The 25,035-nt window shown below is 36.8% G+C and overlaps 2 protein-coding genes across 2 annotated transcripts; one reads left to right on the forward strand and one right to left on the reverse strand.

Moving 5' to 3' along the window:
- Positions 1 to 2,500: 2,500 nt before the first annotated feature.
- On the forward strand, positions 2,501 to 4,628 carry LOC119085266 (endochitinase At2g43620-like). The gene is made up of 7 exons (XM_037195618.1): positions 2,501 to 2,863; positions 3,086 to 3,176; positions 3,270 to 3,418; positions 3,478 to 3,568; positions 3,631 to 3,694; positions 3,867 to 4,276; positions 4,328 to 4,628. The coding sequence occupies exons 1-7, from the start codon at positions 2,736 to 2,738 to the stop codon at positions 4,517 to 4,519; spliced, it is 1,125 nt and encodes a 374-aa protein (XP_037051513.1). The 5' UTR covers positions 2,501 to 2,735; the 3' UTR covers positions 4,520 to 4,628.
- Positions 4,629 to 22,243: 17,615 nt separating this feature from the next.
- On the reverse strand, positions 22,244 to 23,247 carry LOC119085286 (leucine-rich repeat-containing G-protein coupled receptor 4-like). The gene is made up of 2 exons (XM_037195643.1): positions 23,125 to 23,247; positions 22,244 to 23,062 (listed from the first exon to the last, which is right to left on the reverse strand). The coding sequence occupies exon 2, from the start codon at positions 23,059 to 23,061 to the stop codon at positions 22,333 to 22,335; it is 729 nt and encodes a 242-aa protein (XP_037051538.1). The 5' UTR covers position 23,062; positions 23,125 to 23,247; the 3' UTR covers positions 22,244 to 22,332.
- Positions 23,248 to 25,035: the final 1,788 nt, after the last annotated feature.

A 25,035-nucleotide genomic window follows, 5' to 3' on the forward strand; every position in this document is an offset into this window, starting at 1 on the left:
AGCCCACAGAAGTGTTAGAAAAAAAGTTGGTGCCAAAATGCAGATTTTTTCTTCTTTCTGAGGGCTCTACAGCTGGAACAGCATCTGGAACGGTACTATGGCAGTCATTCTTTATCGTCTACTATTCTTTTACCTTATCAATAGAAAAACGCTTCGATATGTCACGAATATATCAGATCCAATGTTAGTAATATCAAGAGAAAAATTATCAAATTTTTCTCGGAGGATTTTAGTCAAATAAAGTGTTAGCGTATAGCAAATGACCTCAGGACTCCGGAACAGTAGTTAGTTTTTCAATCGGCCAATATTTGCTACGTGACAGGAGTTAGGCAAACCGTTTGCTCCCACTTGATCATATCGTTTTTCCAAACTCCTGTCACGTAGCAAATATTGGTCCGATTGAAAAACTAACTACTGTTCCAGAGTCGGAAGAGATGATTCAGGACATTATTTTCTCTATTTGAACTATTTTCCTCAACATCTGCCACTTGTGACGCAATTTTTTTCTAAAATTTTCTATCTTAAATTTTTTGGTTCAATTTTTTGTTGATAAAACTTTTGCGTTGAGGCGAAAAATGCGTCACCCTCAGCGATATCAGTTATTTTGTAAGTAGAAACAAGGACTTGCGTCACACTTTTACCCTTTAGGGTTTTTTGGCGGATTTGCTATACGCTAACACTTTATTTGACTAAAATCCTCCGAGAAAAATTTGATAATTTTTCTCTTGATATTACTAACATTGGATCTGATATATTCGTGACATATCGAAGCGTTTTTCTATTGATAAGGTAAAAGAATAGTAGACGATAAAGAATGACTGCCATAGTACCGTTCCAGATGCTGTTCCAGATGCTGTTCCAGCTGTAGAGCCCTCAGAAAGAAGAAAAAAATCTGCATTTTGGCACCAACTTTTTTTCTAACACTTCTGTGGGCTTGCAGCACAAAAGTACTGGGCTCATTTATGTGTGGAACGATAGTGGGTGAGGCCAGCTACAACACCCCATACTTAGTTCCGTGGAACAACGAAGCTGCAGAGAAGCAGTACTCTCCGAACATTCACTATATTTTAAGTCATAGCTCTCGTGGATCAACTAGCACCAAGCAGTGCGTATACTCTATCTGTAGGTCTTTCCAAGGTCGACAATCGTACAACATTACAACAATTTAAAATAATTTTTTCTTGAGTTATTGCCGAAAAACTGTTTTCGGTACTCTCTGACATTTGAACACTTTTCACAGAAAACAAATTTTTTTTAGAAAAAGTGAAAGATACGTGTTTCCTAGAATTGGAAGACGAATCCAACGAGCTATCACTCATTTAAATCGGAGTCGGCTTGTTCCCCAATCACCTGAAGTCTTGGCGATATGACTCTTAACAAAAAAAAAGTTGTTTTCAAGTTGACTTTTCAAACAATATACATGTCTGAATTGTCAAGATTTGTGTTTCACCCGCCTTAACCTGTCTTAACCTGTTCTTTCAGAACCTTGGTCTTTTCTTCTTGCAACAATTGTTTGTACTCATATTTACTACCTGCTCCATGCGAAAGTCGACCATTTCATAGCAATTTGAACCCTTCGAAAATGATCAATTACATGTGGACTGTTTTTGATTACAGAATACAGAGCCAAGATACATTCGATTCACATTACTCATGATTTCGCAAACATTTTTGTGATACTCGCATGCTCACTCGTGTGTTCTCGAGCAACTTGCTTCTGTAACGGTTTTTCGGCAAGTGTAGCCTTCGCCTCGGATATTCTTCACTGGTCGAAAAGAAAGCTACCGAAGCTTGTTGCTCAAACAAAGACACTTGTGAGGTTTACTTTATCACAAAATTTTTACCTCATGTAATGAGTTACTTTCGCAGCATCCGATGTAACCTACTATTACCGTGTCATTTTCATTTCACTTCATGATAATATTAATACGAAGCGTTGAATTACATCAAGTGGAAAATTACTTTATAAAATGTCAGGCTGTACATCTATCTCGAAATTCCAAGAAGTCTTAAGTATTGATAATGAAATTGTTAGAATTTTGATAATTGTTTGTAAATTCCAAGTGAAATATAGTGAGGCATTACCTCACTATATTTACCTTGGTAAATTCCAAGAAGCTTGTCTGATAAATTGGATGAGTTGCTGGCCTTTACTGTTTATGCTATAAGCGGTTCCAATACGGACCTCTAAAAAATTGTTCCGAAGGAGAAAAATCAGGAAAAAGAATTTTGAAACGAAAATCAACCACCTCTCTTCACAATTCCACATTTACAGAAAATATGACCGGTCGGTTTATTTTCAGTTATGATTGTCAGACGGATGTTTGGATGTATCATTCTTCCAGACTAAACCCCGATAACAAATCAAACACAAGTGAATCACATTCTGCATATCAGAAAATTAACGTTGCGTCGGAATAACAATTTCCCATTTCGTTTAGAACTTATCAGCGTAAGCCGCAGAAATAAAATTTTTAAATATAACCTTGAGCTCGACACCACAATACGATCGGATGTATATCAGTAGCAGTATATTAGAAGCGAATGAACCAATCGTCTATAAATGCATGGAACGGATTTAACAGAGTTCATAAATCAAATAAACGCGTGTGAAGTCAGTGTGGTATCAGCTATAGCACCCTTCACCACAAGTGTTAATCGAATATTGTGCAATTGGTTCTGTTAGTAACCTGTCTGTTCGTTTGAAGAATACCGTTCCGTGGACAAGCGCCAAAATGGGATTATTTTTGAAAATTGGATTAGCTTTAGCACTGTGCATAGCTCTATCACATCAACAGAACTGTACAATTACACGCGACTCAGACATTTTTTTGCCAAATTTAGCATCACACAGTGGGCAACAGTAAGTACAGTACTTCAGGGCCTATTTTTGAGAAAATATTTTCTTGAATTTCGACGAATTTTCTTAAATTCCTCGAAATTTTTTGAAAACTTTCTCGAGTTTCCCAATTTTCAAGAAAATTCGAGAAATTTCGTGAAAATATTTTCTCGAAAATAGGCCCTGCAGTACATAGTCAAACGCTAAACATTGTTCGGACACAAAATCTCTAATGATGTGATACAGGCAGGGAGATTGCTGCGATATTTGCAAAATCACACCAGGATGCAAGGCATTTGCATGGGATGATCGCGAAAATGGCACTTGTTGGCTAAAGGTATAAAATGAATTAATTTTCGAGGCTCGGACGTTATGGAATTTCACAATTGAGTTAAATACACTCTACACTCTCAATTTTAATCATGAAAAGTCTGCAACGGGACCAGTAGTCACTAAAATCGGATTTAATGCCGGAATCATCTCTGAAGAGAACAGTGGAGGAGTGAAACTAGATTGCTCAATCATGACATCAAGTGACTCAATAAATTTACCTGAATCAGCATCATACCAGGGCCAATCGTAAGTCTTCTGAATTAGTTAGTGACCTGACGATGAATGTGAAAATTTCCACCGAATAGACAAGAAAATTGCCACAGAATTTGCAGTAGCAGTTCAAGTTGTAAGGGATTCGTTTGGGATGAAGCTGAAGGTGGTTCTTGTTGGTTGAAGGTGAATATATGTAGTAGAGTTAATGACCAATAAATAATTGTGATTTTGAACTTGTTGATCAGGCGGGAGTTGGGCCATTACTTCCTAATAGTCATTTTTATGTCGGAATTATGGGCGCCGAAGGTGGTACGTATTTTTATGATAGCTTTTACCGTAGAGTACTCACAAAAAGGATCCAATATTTGCATAGAGCCTTTCGTCTCTGATCACACCCATATCTCAATTTCTCGATTAGATCAAAGTTAACCGTAGGAAGGATCTTCAACTTTGGATTTTTATCTGATTTGATTGATTTCAGCACAAATAAGTTTCAACGAATTCTCCAATGCTGTTGCCAATTCAAATGGCTATCCCAGACCATCATGGGCCCAATACAACGCCTATATGCAAGGACTACCGAAGGGACTCGTCGATTCTAAACAAGAGGCCGCCATGGCACTAACACAATTCCTTCACGAGAGTGATGGACTCCGTGCAAAACGAGAATATCGATGTGTAACGACTGGTTGTCCTGGCGAGTATGTCACACCGGGATGCGATGCAGGCGGACAGCATTATTTCGGTAGAGGTTACATTCAATTGTCATGGTGCTATAACTACCGTGCAGCATCACAAGATTTATTTAGAGACACGAGATTGATTGCTGATCCCGATATGGTGGCAAGAGACGAAAATTTAGCGTGGAACAGCGCTTTTTGGTTCTGGAAGGTGATTTCACTGATGATTTCATCAATTTTTACTAACACAGAACGTTTTTAGGTGAATGTCCACAATAGAGCTGGTGTTGCTAATGGTGACTTTGGTGTGACAACACGAGCTATCAATGGTGGACTGGAATGTGACAACAGTGCTGGCCATTCTATAGCAAGACATCGATATGAAATGTACGGTAGGGTTAGGGCCGCTTTCGGTCTTCCAGGACCGGGAAACGAAAGAGGATGCTACAACTGAGTTATTGTATGTCATCGACGAGCCACCAGTTTAATGTTCCGATTAATATTTCAAATATTTTTCTTATGTCCGAAGAAGTCAGAGTTTTTTTCACGACATAATAAATGAAATTGCTAGAACTTCACAAATAGAATCTATCGAAGTTTAAACATAGTCGAGTCTCTATCATGACACAATTTCTAATTCCCTATTCAAATCTTCTTTCTATAACTACTTTATGTGAATGACAGCTCTTTTATGTGAAGAAGCACGAGCATACCGCCAGCATAATAATCGAATCTGCTACTTCTTTTTATAAAATCATTGTAAGTTTGATACATGATCTTTTACTTCATACCTTTCACCATATTGCTATATGAGGGATTCTTTTGAAAAACAGCCTACCGAAATCGGGCGTGTTTTCTAGTGGAACTTTTTATAGGTACCTAGAAAGGACTTCGACCCTAGAAGCCAAAACAACTCTCAAAAAAATTCTTCGAAGCTTTTATGGCTGGTGAAAGGTGATCGAAAGCCGAAAATTTGCACTTAAACATTCCAACTTCTCATATTTCCTCGTAGATGCTTTCAAACCCCCATAAGATTCTATTTGGCCCAAAAGCACATAAAATTACCTTTCAAATGATACCCCACACCACCATGTACGGCTCGTGTAACGAGAGAAATATTGGTAAGAAAAGTGCAAGTTTTCGGTTGAAAACTTCAACTGCACATATTTCAGTGTGGATTAATTTTAAAACCAATGAGTCTCTATTCGGCTCAATAGTACATGTGATTACATTTCTAATGACACCCCACACGACCATGTACGGCTCGTGTACCCGGAGAAATTTTGGTAAGAAAAGTGTAAGTTTTCAGTTTTTGATCACCTTTCACCAGTCACAAAAGCTTCGAAGAATTTTTTTGAAAGTCGTTTTGGGTTCTAGGGTCGAAGTCCTTTCTAGGCACATATAATAAAATTCCACTGGAAAATGCGTCTGATTTCGGTAGGCTGTTTTTTAAAAGAATCCCTCATATAAGCCTGCATTCGACAGTGTAATACGCATATTTTTGACTTCGCTGTGCCAGCTCCAGCAAATTCGTGTCTAAATTTGACAGACGTCGACTGTTCCTTAGTAGGTACGTAAAAAAAGTCCATTGGAAAATGCGCCCGATTTCGGTCGGCTGTTTTTCAAAATGAATACCTCTAGACATGACAGTTAGAAAATTTAAAGAAGCGAAAAGGCTATTCGCACAAAGTGCGATTAGTCTTTATTTATAAAGCCAGCATTGAATTAAAACATGAAAATTTAACTGGTAATGTTTCGTATTACGTTTTGACATATTGTAAAAGGTAGCATCATCATCTTCTACAAACATTTTGTAAACGGAAGTATTACTCCCTTCTACAAACACTGTGAAGAAGACAGTAATTCTTCCTTTTTTAAAAATTGTTTGTGATAGTGATTGCTTCCTTTTACAAAGTGTTTGTAGAGTAGAGTGCTGCTTCCTTTTACAAAGTGATTGTAGAAGAGAATGTTGCTTCCTTTTACAAAGTGTTTGTAGAATAGAGTGTTACTTTCTTTTACAAATTGGTTGTAGAAGAGAGTGTTGCTTCCTTTTACAAAATGTTTGTAGAGTATAGTGCTGTTTCTCTTTACAAAGTGTTTGTAGAAGAGAGTGTTGCTTACTTTTACGATGTGTTTGTAGAATATAGTGCTGTTTCTTTTTACAAAGTGTTTGTTGAAGTGATTGTTGCTTCCTTTTACAAAGTGTTTGTAGAAGTGAGTGTTGCTTCCTTTTACAAGTGTTTGTAGAAGTGAGTGTTGCTTACTTTTACAAAATGTTTTTAGAACATAGAGTTGCTTCCTTTTAGTAACTGTTTGTAGATGAGAATGTTGCTTCCTTTGACAAAGTGTTTGTAGAGTAGAGTGCTGCTTACTTTTACAAAGTGTTTGTAGATGATAGTAATTGCTTCATTTTACAAAGTGTTTGTAGATGAGAGTGATTGCTTCCTTTTACAAAATATTTGTAGAAGAAAGTGTTGCTTTCTTTTTAAAAGTGTTTGTAGAAGAGAGTGCCGCTTCCTTTTACAAAGTATTTGTAGAGTATTGTGTTGCTTCCATCTACAAAGTGTTTGTAGAAGAGAGTGACTACTTCTTTTTACAAAGTGTTTGTAGGGTAGACTGATACTTTCTTTTACAAAGTGTTTGTACAGGAGAGTGATGGTTCCTTTTACAAAGTGTTTACAAAGAAGAGAATCATGCTACCTTTTACAAAGTATTTGAAGAAGAGAGTGATTCTCAATCTACAAAATGTTTGAAGATGACGGTGATTATGTCAAAACATAATACGAAGCATCAACGGTTACAGTTTAAGGGCAAAATCTCAATCAACCAACATGGATTAATTAAAGGTCGTTCTACTGGGACCAATCTGCTTCAATTCACGAGGAAAGCGATTCGTACTATGGAAAAGGGTCACCAAATGGATGCGGTTTACACAGATATTAAGAAAGCGTTCGATACAGTCCGTCACAATTTTTTGATATCGAAACTTCGTAAAATGGGAGTCCACTCTGAAATGCTAAATTGGATAGAGTCTTACTTGAGCGGAAGGTTGCAATACGTTAAAATTGGAGGTCACTCATCAACTGTGTTCTGTGCTACATCCGGAATCCCACAGGGGAGTCACCTAGGCCCCCTTCTCTTCATATTTTTCTTCGACGACATATCAAAAGTAATACAACGTGCGAAGTGTCTATTGTACGCAGACGATTTGAAGATTTTTCGGAAAATACGAACAGTATTGGACTGCTCAGCTTTGCAACGTGATCTTGATGACGTCACACATTGGCTCAGGATTAACGGCCTCACAGTCAGCATAAATAAATGCAATTCGATCTTATTTCAACGGAACTATCATCCAATTCATTTCGATTACAAAATGGACGGTGAAAGTCTGGTGCGAGTCAACCGAATTCGTGACTTGGGTGTGATTCTGGATACAAAATTAGACTTTTCAGCCCACATCGAACATATAACAAGTAAAGAGTACTCAATGCTCGGCTTCTTGAAGAGGATTTGTTACGAGTTTCGTTCCGTCAACGCCCTAAAAAGCATCTACTGTGCTCACGTAAGATCACGTCTAGAATACGCATTCAACGTTTGGCAACCCGCACTGCACCACGAAAATATCTGCAATTGAGTCCATTCAGAGACAATTCATCATCTACGCCCTAAGACGAACTGTACGGCGTGACAATACCTTCAGACTGCTCTCATATGATTCTCGCTGTAGGACAGTTTGTATTGAGGCATTATCAATTTGAGTGTAACTTTCATGTACGATGTTCTCACCGAACGAATTGACGCTCCCGAGCTGAAGTCTAAGATAAACATTCGACGACCTGCCCGCGATCTTCGTTCGAATGAATTTCTGCTAATCGACCAACACCGAACCAACTATGGAATATATGAACCAGTCAATTGTATGAGCATGATCTTCAATCGATTTGCACATTTGTACGACAGAGCAACCTCTAGGATTACGTTCCGTAATCGCATTCGTGCCATGGAGCTACCAGAGCGCTATTCGTTTATCACCTACAGGATGAGTTAAGTGTTTAGCTGCCGTTTCGTTCATTGCAGGTTGATTGATTTGATTTACTGATTTGTTTTCCTCTTTTTTTTCTTGTTTTTGAATTTTCTTCAGCTTTTTTTATCTTTTTGACGAATATTTTTCTTCAATTGTTTGAATATGATTCTTGTTTTCATCTTTCATTTTTATTTTTATTTTTGTCATAAATATCAGTTGGTTTTATACTGTTGATAAATAAATAAATAAATAAAATAAATAAATTACATTTTAATGATTTATGGCAATTTATGGCTAACTTCATTAACTGCATCATTCGAAGCTTTTCAGTTTACTCGAAAAGTGCGGATAGTCAAATAAAGACTAACGACACTTTGTGCGATTAGTCTTTATTTGACTATTGGCACTTTGTGCAAATCTCATTTGAAAGAATATTCCTAAAATCTATAGACTCTTCGTGTTTTCCCTTCTATTTCTGTTTCACCGAATCGTTGGAACGTGTTAGTTTAGCAAACGACAAAACGAAATGAAATAAATTCGTCGATTGCCACAAAATCATTTAACATCTCTCACCTCAGCGAAATATCGACCAAAATGAAAGAGAAAAAACGAAAGGTAAAATATATAAAATGACAATAAATAACGAAACAAAATTTAACATCCCTATCCCTAAATTTTAAACAAACGAACTGCAATAATAATACCTCATAAAGCGATAAATAACGAATTCATAAGCACATGAAAAGACAAGACTGAGCCACATTACTACAAGTCTCTGTATTGGAGAATCCGTAAACAGTATTTTGTGTGACCGCGACTATATTCACACAATGCATGTTTATACCCACTAAAATCCACCCCCGAACATATCATCTCGCCCAATTCTCATATTTTCATTTTAATACTTTGCACCATACCAAAAAGCACATGACTATACACTACACACATACAATGGAAATGGAACTACGACCATACATTATAGCACCACGGTTTTTGGGGTCCTCGTCTTCAGTGAATTATTATGCTTGCAAAGTAATATTAGCTGAGCCTCATATTATATGTATACAATATAGAGGTGGCATGCAGGCTCCCTGATACCAATTTCACTCATCCCGAGATATATGGCGGAATGGTGTGCTTAATACCTTTCTTACTCCTTTCACACCGTCCATACACAAAACGTTTCCGTGCACTTCAACATTAAAATGTTTTCTTTCAAATTAATAATTCGTTTCGATTAAAAGATTTCTTTCAAATCACAATGCCTCGTCCGAGGACATAGCTGTACCTTTCAACGCAAGTCTGTGTCGAACGTGGCGAATAACCATTTTTTTCTGTTTATTGTTGCTAAATTCGCGTCTGGTCTGAAACCCTATAATATAGCAGATAATGTGCACAATAAATAGGAAAAATAATATAAAAGAAACTCTGGTGTCGCAGTCACTTGACCGTATATCAAGGTTCTAATACCCAACCATTGTTTGCATTAAATTAATCTTTCGGGTCATCTCGACGGCTTCCACTTTTCTGTTATGGTAGGCACCTAAAAAGCGATGCTCTTGAGCTGGCATTAATGTGTGTATGAAGTGATGTATATGTACGGTTGGTTGGTTGGGCTACGAAACAAAGTTAGTACACTCTTTCGCAGTCAGTATGTATGTTGCACACTTTATAATATAGCATAAAAGACATTCGGCTGTGCAAAAAGGTTACATGCGATCGTGTGTGTGTGCTTGTGTTTTTAACGAGGATAATGTGGAGGACACCTTTCCTGGATCCGTGGTATGGGGTAATGTAAGCAAAGACATATTTTGAACGCATTGGAGGAGAGAGAGAAAGCGATTCAGATTATATTCATAAATATTCGGTGGAAAAGTAAATCAAGTGGAAAAAGATAAATTCGGATGAAATTCTGTGTAACGAATGTCGTACATAATATTGCATGATGTTCAGGTGTTTCTCACCTAGACGCCCAATGCACCCAAACGTATGTCGCAGGGCATATTATGTACCAAATTTACCGAATATTTACCGAAAATCATCTAAAATTTACCGAAATTTACCGAATAAATTCCGTAAATTTTGATACATTTTTGATGATTTTCGGTAAAATATTCGGTAAATGTTCGGTAAAATTCGTTAAGGTTCAGTAAATTTCCGTAAGTTTCAGTAAATTTCCGTAAATCTCGGTAAATTTCAGTAAATCTTTGTAAATGTAAGCAGCAGAGCCGGGATATTTATATATTGAAATTCACCGAAATTTACCAAAGTTCATTAAAAGTTTACGAAAATTCATCGAATTTAAGTTTTGGTAAATTCGGTAAATTTTGGTAAATTTCGGTAAATAAATTCACGAATAATAGTCCCTGATCTGCTGTATCTTCGACGGAAGATGTAAGTGAAAATGAAATATATTTCATCGGAAAATCGTTTCTACTTACAATTCTTAGTTAACGATCTACATTCTCAACAGAAAAATATACTGCAAATCTAAAACAATAATTTAACTGCACTAAATCTCGTCTATAAAATATACGGGAAAATGTATCTCCAAAAGCCGATATCCAACACACAGATGAAGAAGAAGAAGAAGAAAAAACACCAAAATGTATACGATATTTCGGGTTCATAACAAATAACCGGGATCTGAGCCGATGACCCGTTAGATATTTTTTCATTTTTTCCAATGCTCAAACTTAAATGAAAGTTTATTGATATTGGACATTTTCTGGTGATATTTATCCCGGCGAGATGTATGATTTTTTGTGTAATTTCGACTGAACGAACAAAAGATAGAGTTAAACAATGAGATATTGATATTGGAGAGAAAATGTAATTTTTTTTCCTCTTCTTCTTCTTCATTTTACTTGTGATAGGGATTTGTGATGATATCTGCTTCTGCTGGTCAGAAGAACGTGTGTATAGCCATTGGACTATTATTTTTTATTTGAATTCTGCACCAGCTTTTGGACGGGGAGGGTTAAAAACCGTCCTGATCTATGACTGGTTCAACATCAAATTGCAATTTACTTTCGGAATGGATGGCAATAGTTTCTTCAACTAATACTCGGAAAAATGCGACCAGCTCGACTACGAGTTATTACGGATTTATCAAAATTAAGTTATGAGCATTTGAAGTTTCAGATGGTGCTCTTTATATCGATATACACAATGTTGCCTTTTTGATAAATATTACATCGAATTCGCAGCCAAAATGTGTCGTTATTTCAAGATACGTTAGCTTCCTTCTGTTGTTAGTGTATCCCCCCACATACTATCGATAACAATTACTATCCAACACTAAATGACTGAAGAATTTTACGATCGACTTGAAACATTTTCAAAAATCTACGTTTCTCACAAAAGTAAAGGCTTCGTGGTAAAATATTTGAAGAATGTCTCTCTCTGCAAAAATATGTCATACGTCCTTTTGTCTTTACCCGACGGTGATTCACTTATTTGTTTAACTGATGAATTACCCCTGCAGGTCAAACATCGTAAGTCACAAGAAGTATATAAAAGTGATAATAGTAGATTATTGAACTGGTCTACTAAATGCGGTATTAAACGAATGTTTTTATGTGTACAACACAAACTAAAATTATATTCCAAGATGAACTCGAGCAATATCCTGCTTTGACTTTTAGGTGAAACCTTTTCTGTTATATTGATATCCTGTTTGTTAAAAATTTATAACAGAGCAAGATAGAAAGTATTTAATGTCCTAGTACTTGATCTGTAATATCATTGCAGTCATTCAGCTTAAACAGCCTCGATGAAGCGGGTTTAATCACGGCTTTAATTTTTGGATGATCAAAGTGAGCAGTCACTCGAATTTACCACTATACCGGAAATGCTTAAATATTGAATCAGTCAAAAAACCCTTAAATAATAAATGTGACGCAAGTCCTTTATCTTACTTACAAAATAACTGATATCGCTGAGGGGGACGCATTGTGCGTCGTACGCAAAAGTTTTATCAACAAAAAATTTACTCAAAAAAATTTGTGAAAGAAAATTTTACATCAAGAAATTTGCGTCACAAGTGGCAGATGATTCGGTTTTCTTACGTAATTTTTTTTAACCATTTTCCTAACAATAAGTTCCTCAACATGCGTCACCCTCAGCGATATCAGTTATTTTGTAAGTAAGATAAAGGACTTGCGTCACGTTTACCCCTTAAGGGTTTTTTGACTGATATCACCACTTTTGTAAGTATGTCATTTCGACAACATCAAAAAACTTTATGAAAATTAAAAAATTCTAGATAAATCAGTCTGAATCCCAAAATCTAGAAACCAATCTTGGTACACCTCCCTTACATGGAAAATAATCCAAATCCGTCGATAAAACCGATGGAAATGCCGGAGAAATCATCTGTCATCCCAAAATTTAGGAACCAACCTTGGAACACCTCACTTATATCGAAAATAACCCAAATCCATCGAAAAATCCGATGGAAGTTAGGAAATGCCAGAGAAATCATCTGTCATCCCAAAATTTAGGAACCAACTTTGGAACACCTCACTCATGTCGAAAATAACCCAAATCCATCGAAAAATCCTATGTAAGTTAGGAAATGCCAGAGAAATCATCTGTCATCCCAAAATTTAGGAACCAACTTTGGAACACCTCACTCATGTCGAAAATAACCCAAATCCATCGAAAAATCCGATGGAAGTTAGGAAATGCCAGAGAAATCATCTGTCATCCCAAAATTTAGGAACCAACTTTGGAACACCTCTCTCATGTCGAAAATAACCCAAATCCATCGAAAAATCCGATGGAAGTTAGGAAATGCCAGAGAAATCATCTGTCATCCCAAAATTTAGGAACCAACTTTGGAACACCTCACTCATGTCGAAAATAACCCAAATCCATCGAAAAATCCGATGGAAGTTAGGAAATGCCAGAGGAATCATCTGTCATCCCAAAATTTAGGAACCAACCTTGGAACAACTCACTCATGTCAAAAATAAACCAAATCCATCAAAAAATCCAATGGAATTTAGATACCTCCGCAGCATCCAATGTAATCTACTATTAATTTTGCATATAATTGTAAGAAAAGTTTTTCCATTTTTTAGTAAGTCGTTTTTTATGAGAATTCAAAATTGCCAAAAAACAACTGAATCTAAAAATCGTAAGTCGTTTCTTTTGAAAATTGTGGCAGATTTGCACCCTTGCCTACTTGCCAATTAGACACAATTTCATTTTTCCTTCTACAAATTGACATTGCAATTAGGTGGTGATCAGAGTCTCGGTGTGTTTGGGACAAATTTATGTAAGAAAAGTGCAAGTTTTCGGTTTTTGATCACCTCATACTAGCCACACAAGGTTCGAAGAATTTTTTTGAAAGTGATTTTGTCTCCTGTGGTCGAATACCTTACTGGGCACATATAACAAATTCCAATTCCAATAGAAAATGCGTCCGATTTCGGTCTTCTGTTTTTCAGAAGAATCCTTCTTTATTTGTTTAGAACAATGTTCTAATAGAACATACAGATACAGATGACGATGATGAGACTGAACCATTTGTCATAGAAACTTTTCGATGTCTTAAGTAAACTCTTCTGTATATCGTGGTACATCGAAAGTTTACGAAACGCTATTGCGCCATCCGTGCACAATTACAACTGAGCTCCGGTAAATTCATCCGAACATATTTTGGCGGGAATGGAACACTGTTAATCTACTTAATCCAATTGCTGTTTCATTTTGCGTTTTTGTTTATGTTTGGAACTCAATGTTGTTGTTTTTTCTCAACAGAAGTAATGGGTTAAACTCTCTCTCACCGCGCCACACCAAATAAATTACCGACATGCATAGCAGAGAAATTAAATTCAAAACATTTGCAAAATACGAATCGTGAATCTCTGGGTTTAATATTTTTGCGAAATGCAAAACTCCCCGTGTTGAAGTGTATGTGCACACACATCCCATCCCGCATATGTGAATCGGCATTAACATTGATATCATCCACAAAACAAATAAATTAATAACATTTAATAAAGTTTTATTATGTTAAACCAGTATTTGATGTGTCTCCTCTCTCTCCGCACGTTTGGTGTATCGGGGGCATTTTGTTGTGTCCATATCCATAGCATTATATTTCTGCAAAATGCACATATATGAGGACTCGATCGGTGTTTATTTGTTTTCCGGTATTATATGACTGCAGCTGGTGAACAGCATTTTGCGTATATATATTGAGCACGAATGTCCGATTAGTTGAACCAATCAGCAAGCGATTAGAACAACTGCTCCCCGAAGAAATATAACACAGATTACAACTCCATGCAATGATTGGATATGCTCGAATAATATACTGCCATGGTTTTGTTTCATAATATAATGTACTTCGGATTCTAACCAGAGAATGTGGACAAACCCAATATACAACACACACACCCGAGAAATATATGTACACTCGAAAGCCCGTGTCCAGTTATAGTTGCTAATAGCATAAACAAACATGTTTCCAACATTTATTCTAAATTATATGGATTGCAATGCATAAACCTTGACAATTACAATTATTAGGGGGATGATATCCAATTTTGGCGATGTGCTGAGATTTAATTGATGTCCGCCGGGACATTTTGATAAATTTTGTTTATTTCATTTGGCAAATTATGATGTGTCATATATGGAGGGATAAATGGTAATTTAAAAGAGATTATGAAAACATATTGCCTTCCAATTGTTCCGTATGGATGTGTGGATGGTTGTGCATGTGTATTATATGGATTCGGATTGCGGTTTTCCTATTATCTCCACACCAATTCCCACCGAAAAACAACCATATATGCATTACAGTACGGACTAGATGCAACAAAACGAACCGCAAAAATAAAACGTGGGGAGATTTCTCTATTCGGGCAATAAAATTTTAAAAACCTTTTATGCAAATCCGAAAATTTTCTTAAACTCCTCAATATAATAATTTTCTGCACAAAAAAAACCCCACCGAACCAGGGCCGTAGCTAGACTCGATTTTCAGGGTGTGCTCAGCTCCGAGGAAAAAAAAAATTTACAAATTCATGGTATACCCTCCTGTTAAGTTATTCGTCTAACATTATGGGTCTAACACAAACATCATGACTTATTAATAGGTTTGGATCTTTCGTTTCTGGATTTCAATTAAAGGTTTATAAATTCATCGACTGACAGATGGTATGTAAGATCGACTCTCTTTTTTTGGACGATGTAATCCATGCTTCCACCACATACTTCGATCTTTTAAAAACGGCTTCAATTTTCTTCTTTCTTCTGCAAACCATGCAACTCTTGACGTGCAATGGAAGCAAACTACACGATAAAAATTCAATGTTTGCCGTCTGCGTTTGGTCATCAAGTTTCCTTTGCAATTACAATCAAATTGATCAGGCATCTCTCGGTTGTATCGCCGTAAGATTTCATAGGATCTAACGTGGGTCTTCCCGGATGTGCATACGGTGTGCAGATCGACTTTGGTTCTTATGCCAACACGCCGGATTCGAATCGAAGCCTCCACGATTTCCTTCGAATACTTAAAGGCTTGTTCAAGGTATTTTTTGGTCCGGCAAGACTCGCAATGTCTTTTAAATACGTTGTGGTCACAACTTTCGTGTGACTCCATTGTTATACTCTTTGAATTTACGGAAAACAATTTTTTTAGCAGTTGATTGGGCTGTAGTCAACGAGTAACTACAGTACAGACACATATTGCAACCGGCTTATATAGACTTTTCTCACACACAATTGTATCCTCCGCGCAAAAGTCCATCGACTTTATATACAAAACGTTCCTCCGCACAAAAGTCCATGCTTCATACGCAAAAAAAAAACAATTCGCTCCTCCGCGCAAAAGTCCATCTGCTTCATACACAAAAAAAACAATTTGCTCCTCCGCGCAAAAGTCCATCCTTCATACACACAAAAAAGTAACATTCTCCGCGCAAAAGTCCATCTGCTTCATACGCAAAAAAAAACAATTTGCTTCTCCGCGCAAAAGTCCATCGACTTTATACACAAAAGTCCATGCTTCAAGCTTCATACATACAAAAAAGTAACATTCTCCGCACAAAAGTCCATGCTTCATACACAAAATGTTGCAAAAGCCCATCGACCATAAATTTCCATCGACCATAATATATACACGGAAGAACACAACGCACAATAATTGCGTGTTCTTCCGTGTATATATTATGGTCGATGGAAATTTCAAGAGAAATGTAACATTTTATGGACGATGGGCTTTTGCAACATTTTGTGTATGAAGCAGATGGACTTTTGCGCGGAGAATGTTACTTTTTTGTGTGTATGAAGGATGGACTTTTGCGCGGAGAATGTTACTTTTTTGTGTGTATGAAGGATGGACTTTTGCGCGGAGGAGCAAATTGTTTTTTTTGTGTATGAAGCAGATGGACTTTTGCTCGGAGGAGCGAATTGTTTTTTTTTGCGTATAAAGCATGGACTTTTGTGCGGAGGAACGTTTTGTGTATAAAGTCGATGGACTTTTGCGCGGAGGAGCAAATTGTTTTTTTTTGCGTATGAAGCAGATGGACTTTTGCGCGGAGAATGTTACTTTTTTGTGTGTATGAAGGATGGACTTTTGCGCGGAGGAGCAAATTGTTTTTTTTGTGTATGAAGCAGATGGACTTTTGCTCGGAGGAGCGAATTGTTTTTTTTTGCGTATGAAGCATGGACTTTTGTGCGGAGGAACGTTTTGTGTATAAAGTCGATGGACTTTTGCGCGGAGGAGCAAATTGTTTTTTTTTGCGTATGAAGCAGATGGACTTTTGCGCGGAGAATGTTACTTTTTTGTGTGTATCAAGGATGGACTTTTGCGCGGAGAATGTTACTTTTTTGTGTGTATGAAGGATGGACTTTTGCGCGGAGGAGCAAATTGTTTTTTTTGTGTATGAAGCAGATGGACTTTTGCTCGGAGGAGCGAATTGTTTTTTTTTGCGTATAAAGCATGGACTTTTGTGCGGAGGAACGTTTTGTGTATAAAGTCGATGGACTTTTGCGCGGAGGAGCAAATTGTTTTTTTTTGCGTATGAAGCAGATGGACTTTTGCGCGGAGAATGTTACTTTTTTGTGTGTATGAAGGATGGACTTTTGCGCGGAGGAGCAAATTGTTTTTTTTGTGTATGAAGCAGATGGACTTTTGCTCGGAGGAGCGAATTGTTTTTTTTTTGCGTATGAAGCATGGACTTTTGTGCGGAGGAACGTTTTGTGTATAAAGTCGATGGACTTTTGCGCGGAGGAGCAAATTGTTTTTTTTTGCGTATGAAGCAGATGGACTTTTGCGCGGAGAATGTTACTTTTTTGTGTGTATCAAGGATGGACTTTTGCGCGGAGGAGCAAATTGTTTTTTTTGTGTATGAAGCAGATGGACTTTTGCTCGGAGGAGCGAATTGTTTTTTTTTTGCGTATGAAGCATGGACTTTTGCGCGGGGAAATGTTACATTTTGTGAATATATATAAAGGATGGACTTTTTCGCGGAGAATGTAATATTGTATGCAAATAAAACTGATTTTCTTTCTTTTTTCAAATTATTATTTTTACTTGCACACAATATTACATTTCTCCGCGCAAAAGTCCATCGTCCATATAAATTGATGCAATTTATGTGCTTGTCCGTTTGGTTCACCCGTTTACTTGACAAAAGAGCACGTGTTATAAAAGGCCTATCATGTGTGCTATTGTTTAAAACCAATCTGTCAAGTAAACGTATGATCATTTTTTCGTAAATGAACAAAACGGAGGTACGCAAAGGGACGGCTCACACGCCGCAAACATCGCACACATGTATTACTCATTTACATAGGCTCTGCTGTAATCTACTATTAATATTATTATTTTTTTTTAAACTCAAGTCGGTCCAGGGTGTGCTCAAGAGTTTCCAGGGTGTGCTCAGCACACCATCGCTCCTTAGTAGCTACGGTCCTGCACCGAACGAATAAGAGGAGCCACAGAGACACAAAAACGATTTTCCTGCTGTTTTACAATAATAGCGCTGAAAATGCACATCTCGCACACAGTGCTCGTCTTCAGTGCACATTAAAATACTTATGCCCCCGACAACACTGTGTGTATTCAGTGAAATTAAGTTTAGAAACATAAAAGCATAAAGACAATTACGAAAAAAACAACTTGGCAATTAGTGAATCTAATTAAAGACAGTAAATTAGGCGTTAGGACTATAACTTTGGCATAAATCTTCAACGTAAAATGTTTGCTGTATGTAGTTTCTTTTGGGTGCTTCTGTTTCCTTTTTAGCATTTTAATGAATATTCATAGTCTTAGTGCTGGCACTACATATGTATAAATATCGTGGTGCATATTGATGTAGCATATTACGATTGAGAATAAAACTTTTTTTTATTTACTTTTGTTACACGGAAAAAAAAAGAAATATTCAATACCAATTTAATGTAAAAAATTGGTATCGAATATATAAATATTTGTGGCGAATATATTAGATAAACATTTGTAGCAAATAATTAACTATATTCGTTACAAATATATAAATATTTGTCCGAAATATATTTAATTATTTGCCACAAATATTTTTTTAATAATTCGTCATAAATAATTAAATATATTTGTAACAAATATTTACATATTTGCTACAAATATTTATATATTTGTAACGAATATATTTTGAAATAATTTGTCACAAATAATTAAATATAATTGTGACAAGCAAATTACCTGAAATTTTGTGACAAATATAAATATATTTGTCACAACTATAAATATATTTCTAGCAAACAATTCTTTCCAAATCTTTTTTTTCCGTGTAAGTATTTAGTCTTCAATGTTCATAAAATATAAATTTTAGATTCGTTGCTGTTCGATTTTTTTTTTCAAATCGCCCAAAAACCATTTATAGTGGAGATGTGACGCAAGTCCTTTTATCAACTTACAAAAGAGCTGATATCGGAGGGGAGGACGCTCACAGCTTCGATACGCGAAAAGAAACAACCTCCTCCGATATCAGTTCTTTTGTAAGTGGATGAAATAACTTACGTCACACCTTCACTGTAATTATTTTTTTGGGTGATAACAGTCATCCAAACATGCCAAAACAAATTTCTACGAATGATCACCAACGCATACCGTTTTGTGACGAACAAAGAAATACACAGAGATCTAGAAATAAAATGGGTAGCCGAAGTAATTCGAGAATATGCCATCAAACACGAAACTAGACTGTTAAACCCACCAACATAGAAGCCATTCTCCTGCTCGACATCACAAGCGAAGTAAGGAGGCTGAACCGACTCAAACCACACAGATTGACGTAATGAAGAATCAGAACACTTCATTTGGGCCCGGTCAATGGATTGTCAACCCCGCACACGTTTTACTAATTTTGATGCATTTGTAAAGAAATTAGTACACTTCATCAGTAGTAATAAATTAACGTCAAGTTAAGATTGTACTATCCATACCAATAAAGGTGTTTTATTTAAACGTAGAAAAAATGCAATCTGATGTCTTTCACTCGCAAAAGATCAAAGATTGAATTCAATTACTCTATCAACGATGCCGTGCTGACTCGCTTGAAACTGGTGAAAGACTTAGGAGTTCTTATGGATGAAAAACTGACCTTTGGTAAACACGTCGAATACGTAATTGCTAAGTCCTATTCGATGGTCGGGTTTGTCATCAGGACTTGTAAGGAGTTTAAGAATGTCAAAACCTTGAAGAGTTTATATTTTGCACATGGTGCGTTCGTATCTGGAATATGCTTCGGTCGTTTGGCACCCGTATCAAGAAACTTTCATTGATAGGATTGAATCGATTCAGAAGAAATTTTTGATGTTTGCACTCAGACGAACAGTGAGACGTGACGAGAACTATAAACTTCCACCTTACATTGACAGATGTTGCTTGTGCATTGTTTACCTTTTAAGTGGTGGTCTTGATTCATCTGAAATAACGAGAAGAATTACTCTAAATCCTCGTCCCACTCGAGCTGACGATCTACTCATTGTCGATTAACACTGGACTAAGTATGGCTACCATGAACCAATAAATAACATGGGCTTGGAATTTAACCGTTTCTCACAGCTTTGGTTTCAGGGTATGCCGCGGAACTCATTCAAAACGACTGTTAGAATGTTGAAGATTCCAATCAAATTGAATGGTAAGATCAAAATGTCATGACTGATTTCACTTGCAAATATGCTGGACCTATGGTTCTTTTTCTAATCGGTATCGATTAGGTTATTAGGTCTCACGACTTTATAAATGGTCTCACGACTTAACTCCGAGTCTTATCGACTTGTGCCGAATCGAACCAGTCTAGTCGACTTGCTCCCGCTAACCACTAACCGTTCATTTCAGGTGGCTCAGAAAACGACCTATTGACGACTTTCTGGTTATTGGTCAAACGAAACGTGACTCACTCCTATGTGACGTTGGTGAATGTTTTTATTTATGTTCTTGTTCTACTTTTTTTTCATTCAACTTGACATGTATAATCTTTTTCTGTTCTTTTATTGTAAAATTTTATTGTAAAATTTATTGTAAAAACGCAAGTAGTCAGGGGGCGGATGCCATTGACGAAGTAAATAAATAAATAAACAAAAAAAAGGTCTTTTGTAAGCAGTGGATCATCCTTCTAATGGAATTTTCATTAAGAGCGCTCACCCCTTGGCAATTTTCTAGCCCACATTTGTGCGAAACGAGCCGTCAGAACAGTCGGAGCCTTTGCTGCGACTGAGCCCCGTAAAAACCCACCCGTACATCTATTGCGCACGTGACCCTACTTCGTCCGTCGCCCTACTCTTACCGTAAGCCTATTGCGCCCGTAAACGTCGTAAAATTTTTATGCAATGTGTACGTCTTAAAAATTGCGCATAGCGCAATTACGAAGCCCCGTACGACGTTCCTTTCAAAAGTAACACAAACTACACTTCCCACTGATCAGTGATTTTGGAATTATCATTTTCACCTATTTATATTGATTTTACAAAAATCCAAAATGGCGGCTGACGGCCATTTTGTTAGGAGGTGGAAAGTACAACGGCTGCTTTACATTCGTTAGTACCTTTCAAACAAAAAAAAAATCATGAAATTCGGTTAAATTTTACTCGAGATATTAACAAAAAACTGTACGGCCGAGTAGCCACATATAAGCTCACTCCAAGAGACCTAGCTCACGCTCCGGTGAATTGAATTTCATAAACTTTTTTTTCCCTGATTGGTACGGTCAAAATCCATCTAAATCCGTTCAAATTTGACTAACCTACAAGCAAAAACGGATTGCCGCCCTGTACCTAGTTCACACCAAGGGGTCTAACTCACGAGTCGGTCATCCAATTTCCATAAACTTTTTTTTTGTGGATAGGTATTGTAAATACCTTTCATTTGATGTATCACTTACAAGTGTAGCCTTTAAATGGCCAGAGAAATCTTTGGAAAACGTTAAAGCACTTATGGGGCCCCAGCTCTGGAGGGGTCGACACAAAATCGCCCATCTTCGAACTTAGCCTCACTATTTCAACTACCTTTCAGGGGAAAAAAAATTTTTGAAATCGGATTTGATTTACTCAAGATATCGACGTGACAGACGGACAGACGGACAGACGGACAGACAAAATTTTTATTGCGGATTCGTTATCTATGAACATAGGCAAACACTTTGCCCTTACCGTCTGCTTCGAATTCCATCAATTACACACGGCATCGTAATCCTATAAGCCCCTTTGTACTTCGTACGGGGCTAAAAATATTCGTCTTTTGATGATTTCTCTGAACCATTTTTTTTAAGTAAAACCATTAAAGCATGCAACATGTTGCGAGATATGACTCACATAACTCACACTTAAAACGCTCATAGCTTCCCAACTCCCAAATGAGCCAGTTCTAAGAAAATCCCTGAAGAGCGTGTCTCTAACTTTATCGTTGAGACGAGCTTTCTATTCTATATCCCAGATTTTTCAAGATATGCTGCTCATAGCTGACATAGTAAAACGCTCATAGAACTTAAATTATTGACTTTTATAAAGAATGCTCTTCAAGTCAGATTCTTAGAATTACGTCCTTGAGTTACCATGAAAATTTTAGCCGAATCCACAGAATAGTTCAAAATTTTCGTTGTAATAGTGCAAAATAAAACAATTTGCATTAAATGCTAAAAAAAACTATTTTTGATGCTGAAAAGTAGTTTTTATTGGTCAAAGAAAATTAGGGTATACAATTAGGCCACTGAATGATCAAATACATTTTTACAACGTCAGTAACATTCACCACCTGCCCGTTGCGATTCGCGTTGCTCTAATAGGTCGAGTCTGGCTTCCAGATTTCCAACTCGATCATTCACAGATGTAAGCACATTCTGACGACGCTCTAAGGCAGCCTCTATTGGCGCTATCAATGTGCAATTGATTAGTATGTTGAATCTCAAAGCTTCAATTTGGTCAGGTGTTGAGGCTCGCACATTGATACACGGGTTAGTATCGAAAAATATGAGCCCATCTTTCGGCAGAGCAAGGTCGTGGCCCACATGACGAACGTCATTGCTTTCGAAGCTAACGTATTGCAACGAATCGAGACCATCGAAAAGGTTACCGGAAATTGTTGATATTTTGTTTCTGTATAGGTTCAGATAGACCAACGTCGGAAACGGTGCTAAGTGAGCGTTCTTCACTTCAGAAATGGAATTTCCGTACAACTGTAAAACTCGGAGGTTTGGGAAAAATGCTTCCACGTTCACCGGAAATGATTGCAAGTTCTGATAGGTTATACGTAGGGCAATAATGTTTGCATGCGCCTTTCCAGCTTGATGAGTGCCAGACACCGATGTTAATTTGTCAATATCGCCCGCGGATATAGTTGCATCACATTCGTAAACACTGCCGATGAAGTCATATGATCGTGTTGTGTAAGTACAGTTGAGTTCCAGCGCACCACAAATTTTCAAAATGCCAGCCAATAAGACGGCAGTGGTAAGAATTGAACGCATGCTAACAAATGCAACAAAAAATAATAATTTTTAAGACAAAAAGAAACAACCGTTATGGGTAACCTTTGTGGAAATTTTGGAATGTATTACTGGAATTGAAATTCTTGCAACAAATTCGCGGTCAGGTTTTCCTCTTTTTCAAAAACAAATCACTTTGCAACAAGCCGAATTTGATTTAAGGTTCGGCAAATCTGAACAATTGTTTTTAAACGCCGTTATCGAGCAGTAAAATGCTAGAATTTACGATTCTGTTATTTTACATGATTAATTTATTATCAGATAACGTATCATCACTTAGCTAAAACTGGGTTAATATCCAATTTCCGATTACACTGTGAAGAGTTTTGTTCTCGCTTTTTATTTTATTTATTTCAAAATGACTAGAAAATACCAATTACAAATCTTTGAATCTTTAACGAATTTTCTCAAAACACTTTTCACTCTAAATGTCAACTTTCAAATTATTTAGCCAATTTATAGCGTCCAACATAACATCATGTAGATCTTCAATTGTTCCTTGGAAGGGATGTATTGTTTCATCGTTTGTATCGCACCGCACTGACGAAGTGGCGATTCTATAATGTTCCATCGATGTAACAGGAAGGCGCAGCATCCACTTCCGCTGTTGGATCGTTAATCAAGTTTTTGTTGTGAACTGCTGCGACATCCCACCATTCATTCCATGGAGATTTTAGGTCCATTTGATTGTGTGCATTGCGGAAATACACCCAGAAAGGTGAACGTGATCTCAATCTTCGATCAATCGGCGCCGAAACTAGATTATCCTATCTATGTGTTCAATGTCAGATTGTATTCTCCTACATTCTCTCAACGCCAAATCTTCCGAGGGCACTCTTTTTTCCGTAGTGATTAACCATGATTGACCATTGATTAACCAGTGTTTAGTCGGTGTGATGAACCAATGGTCTATCGGTGATGGTTAATCAGCTATCAACCAGTGGTTAATCAGTGAGTAACCCAATACGTATTAAAACTGGAATATCAATCACTGCGCACCATCATTTCGTCTTCGAGTTATTTTAACATTCCTTCTGATAATTTAAAATGGTTATTTTCATACTTAGAGCCTGATATTTGTCGGTGCATGCTCTTCAACTGACTTGGGAGAAAACGTAACCGTAAGAGTAAGGTGTTCCTTAAAGCCTTACAGACGAAAGCAGTGGACATCGTTAGGGCTTACTCGTACATTTTTTGAGTACTGTAATGTGTTTTGAACTGTCAAAATTATTTTTATAAAAAAATTGAGCTGTATATTGCCCTTAATGAAATTGATGCCGAGTAGTGTAATTTTTGAGTGAACAATAAACCGAAATTCCACAAAAATAAAAAATTTATCTTGGATTTGTTTTACGATAAATTATTGTGATAACTCCACAGAGTAATGCTAGTCGAAGAGAATAGAGAATCCATTGCTTGTTAATTGAATTGAGTTTTGTGGTATTACGTACGAGAAAAAAAAAGAGGAAAAGAAAATCAACAACACCATTAAGGGCATCTCCTTTATTACAAGTCGTACATTAGGATAAATGAACTCTCAAACTTAAGCATACGCATATCATTCTCCTTTTGGAGCAATACATCACTTTTTATGGCCCACAACAACATACGTCCGTACATTTTCATATATCATTGTTTTGTGTATAAAATTTTCTCAAGTCTCGACCGTAATAAATCAAGTATTTTACTGACTAATTAGGTTATTTCGCTCCCCCGAAAAACATTCTTCGCTATATTATTGTTATTATCATTTTAACAAAAGCGACACAATTCTTTGATTTATGGCATCAGCAATGGGTAATGTGTGCTGTGTGGATGCATGTATATGTGTGTGAGCTTTATATTTTGATATTTAAACGTGAGTGGAAAAGGATTAAAAATAAATGTTAAGTGTAACTATATGCGATGCCAGTCTCTTAAGGATTATTTTTAATGGCTATCATCCTCATCCAAAAA

The sequence above is a fragment of the Bradysia coprophila genome, unplaced genomic scaffold (assembly GCF_014529535.1).
Source record: "Bradysia coprophila strain Holo2 unplaced genomic scaffold, BU_Bcop_v1 contig_94, whole genome shotgun sequence".
NCBI classification, from domain to species: domain Eukaryota; kingdom Metazoa; phylum Arthropoda; class Insecta; order Diptera; family Sciaridae; genus Bradysia; species Bradysia coprophila.

Bases quoted from the DNA above. Each gene is read 5' to 3' on its own strand.
- LOC119085266 (XM_037195618.1), top strand. From the start codon at position 2,736: ATGGGATTATTTTTGAAAATTGGATTAGCTTTAGCACTGTGCATAGCT. The intron at 3,419-3,477 runs GTAAGTCTTCTG...TCCACCGAATAG, and splicing joins GCATCATACCAGGGCCAATC to ACAAGAAAATTGCCACAGAA. The intron at 3,695-3,866 runs GTACGTATTTTT...GATTGATTTCAG, and splicing joins AATTATGGGCGCCGAAGGTG to CACAAATAAGTTTCAACGAA.
- LOC119085286 (XM_037195643.1), bottom strand. From the start codon at position 23,061: ATGCGTTCAATTCTTACCACTGCCGTCTTATTGGCTGGCATTTTGAAA.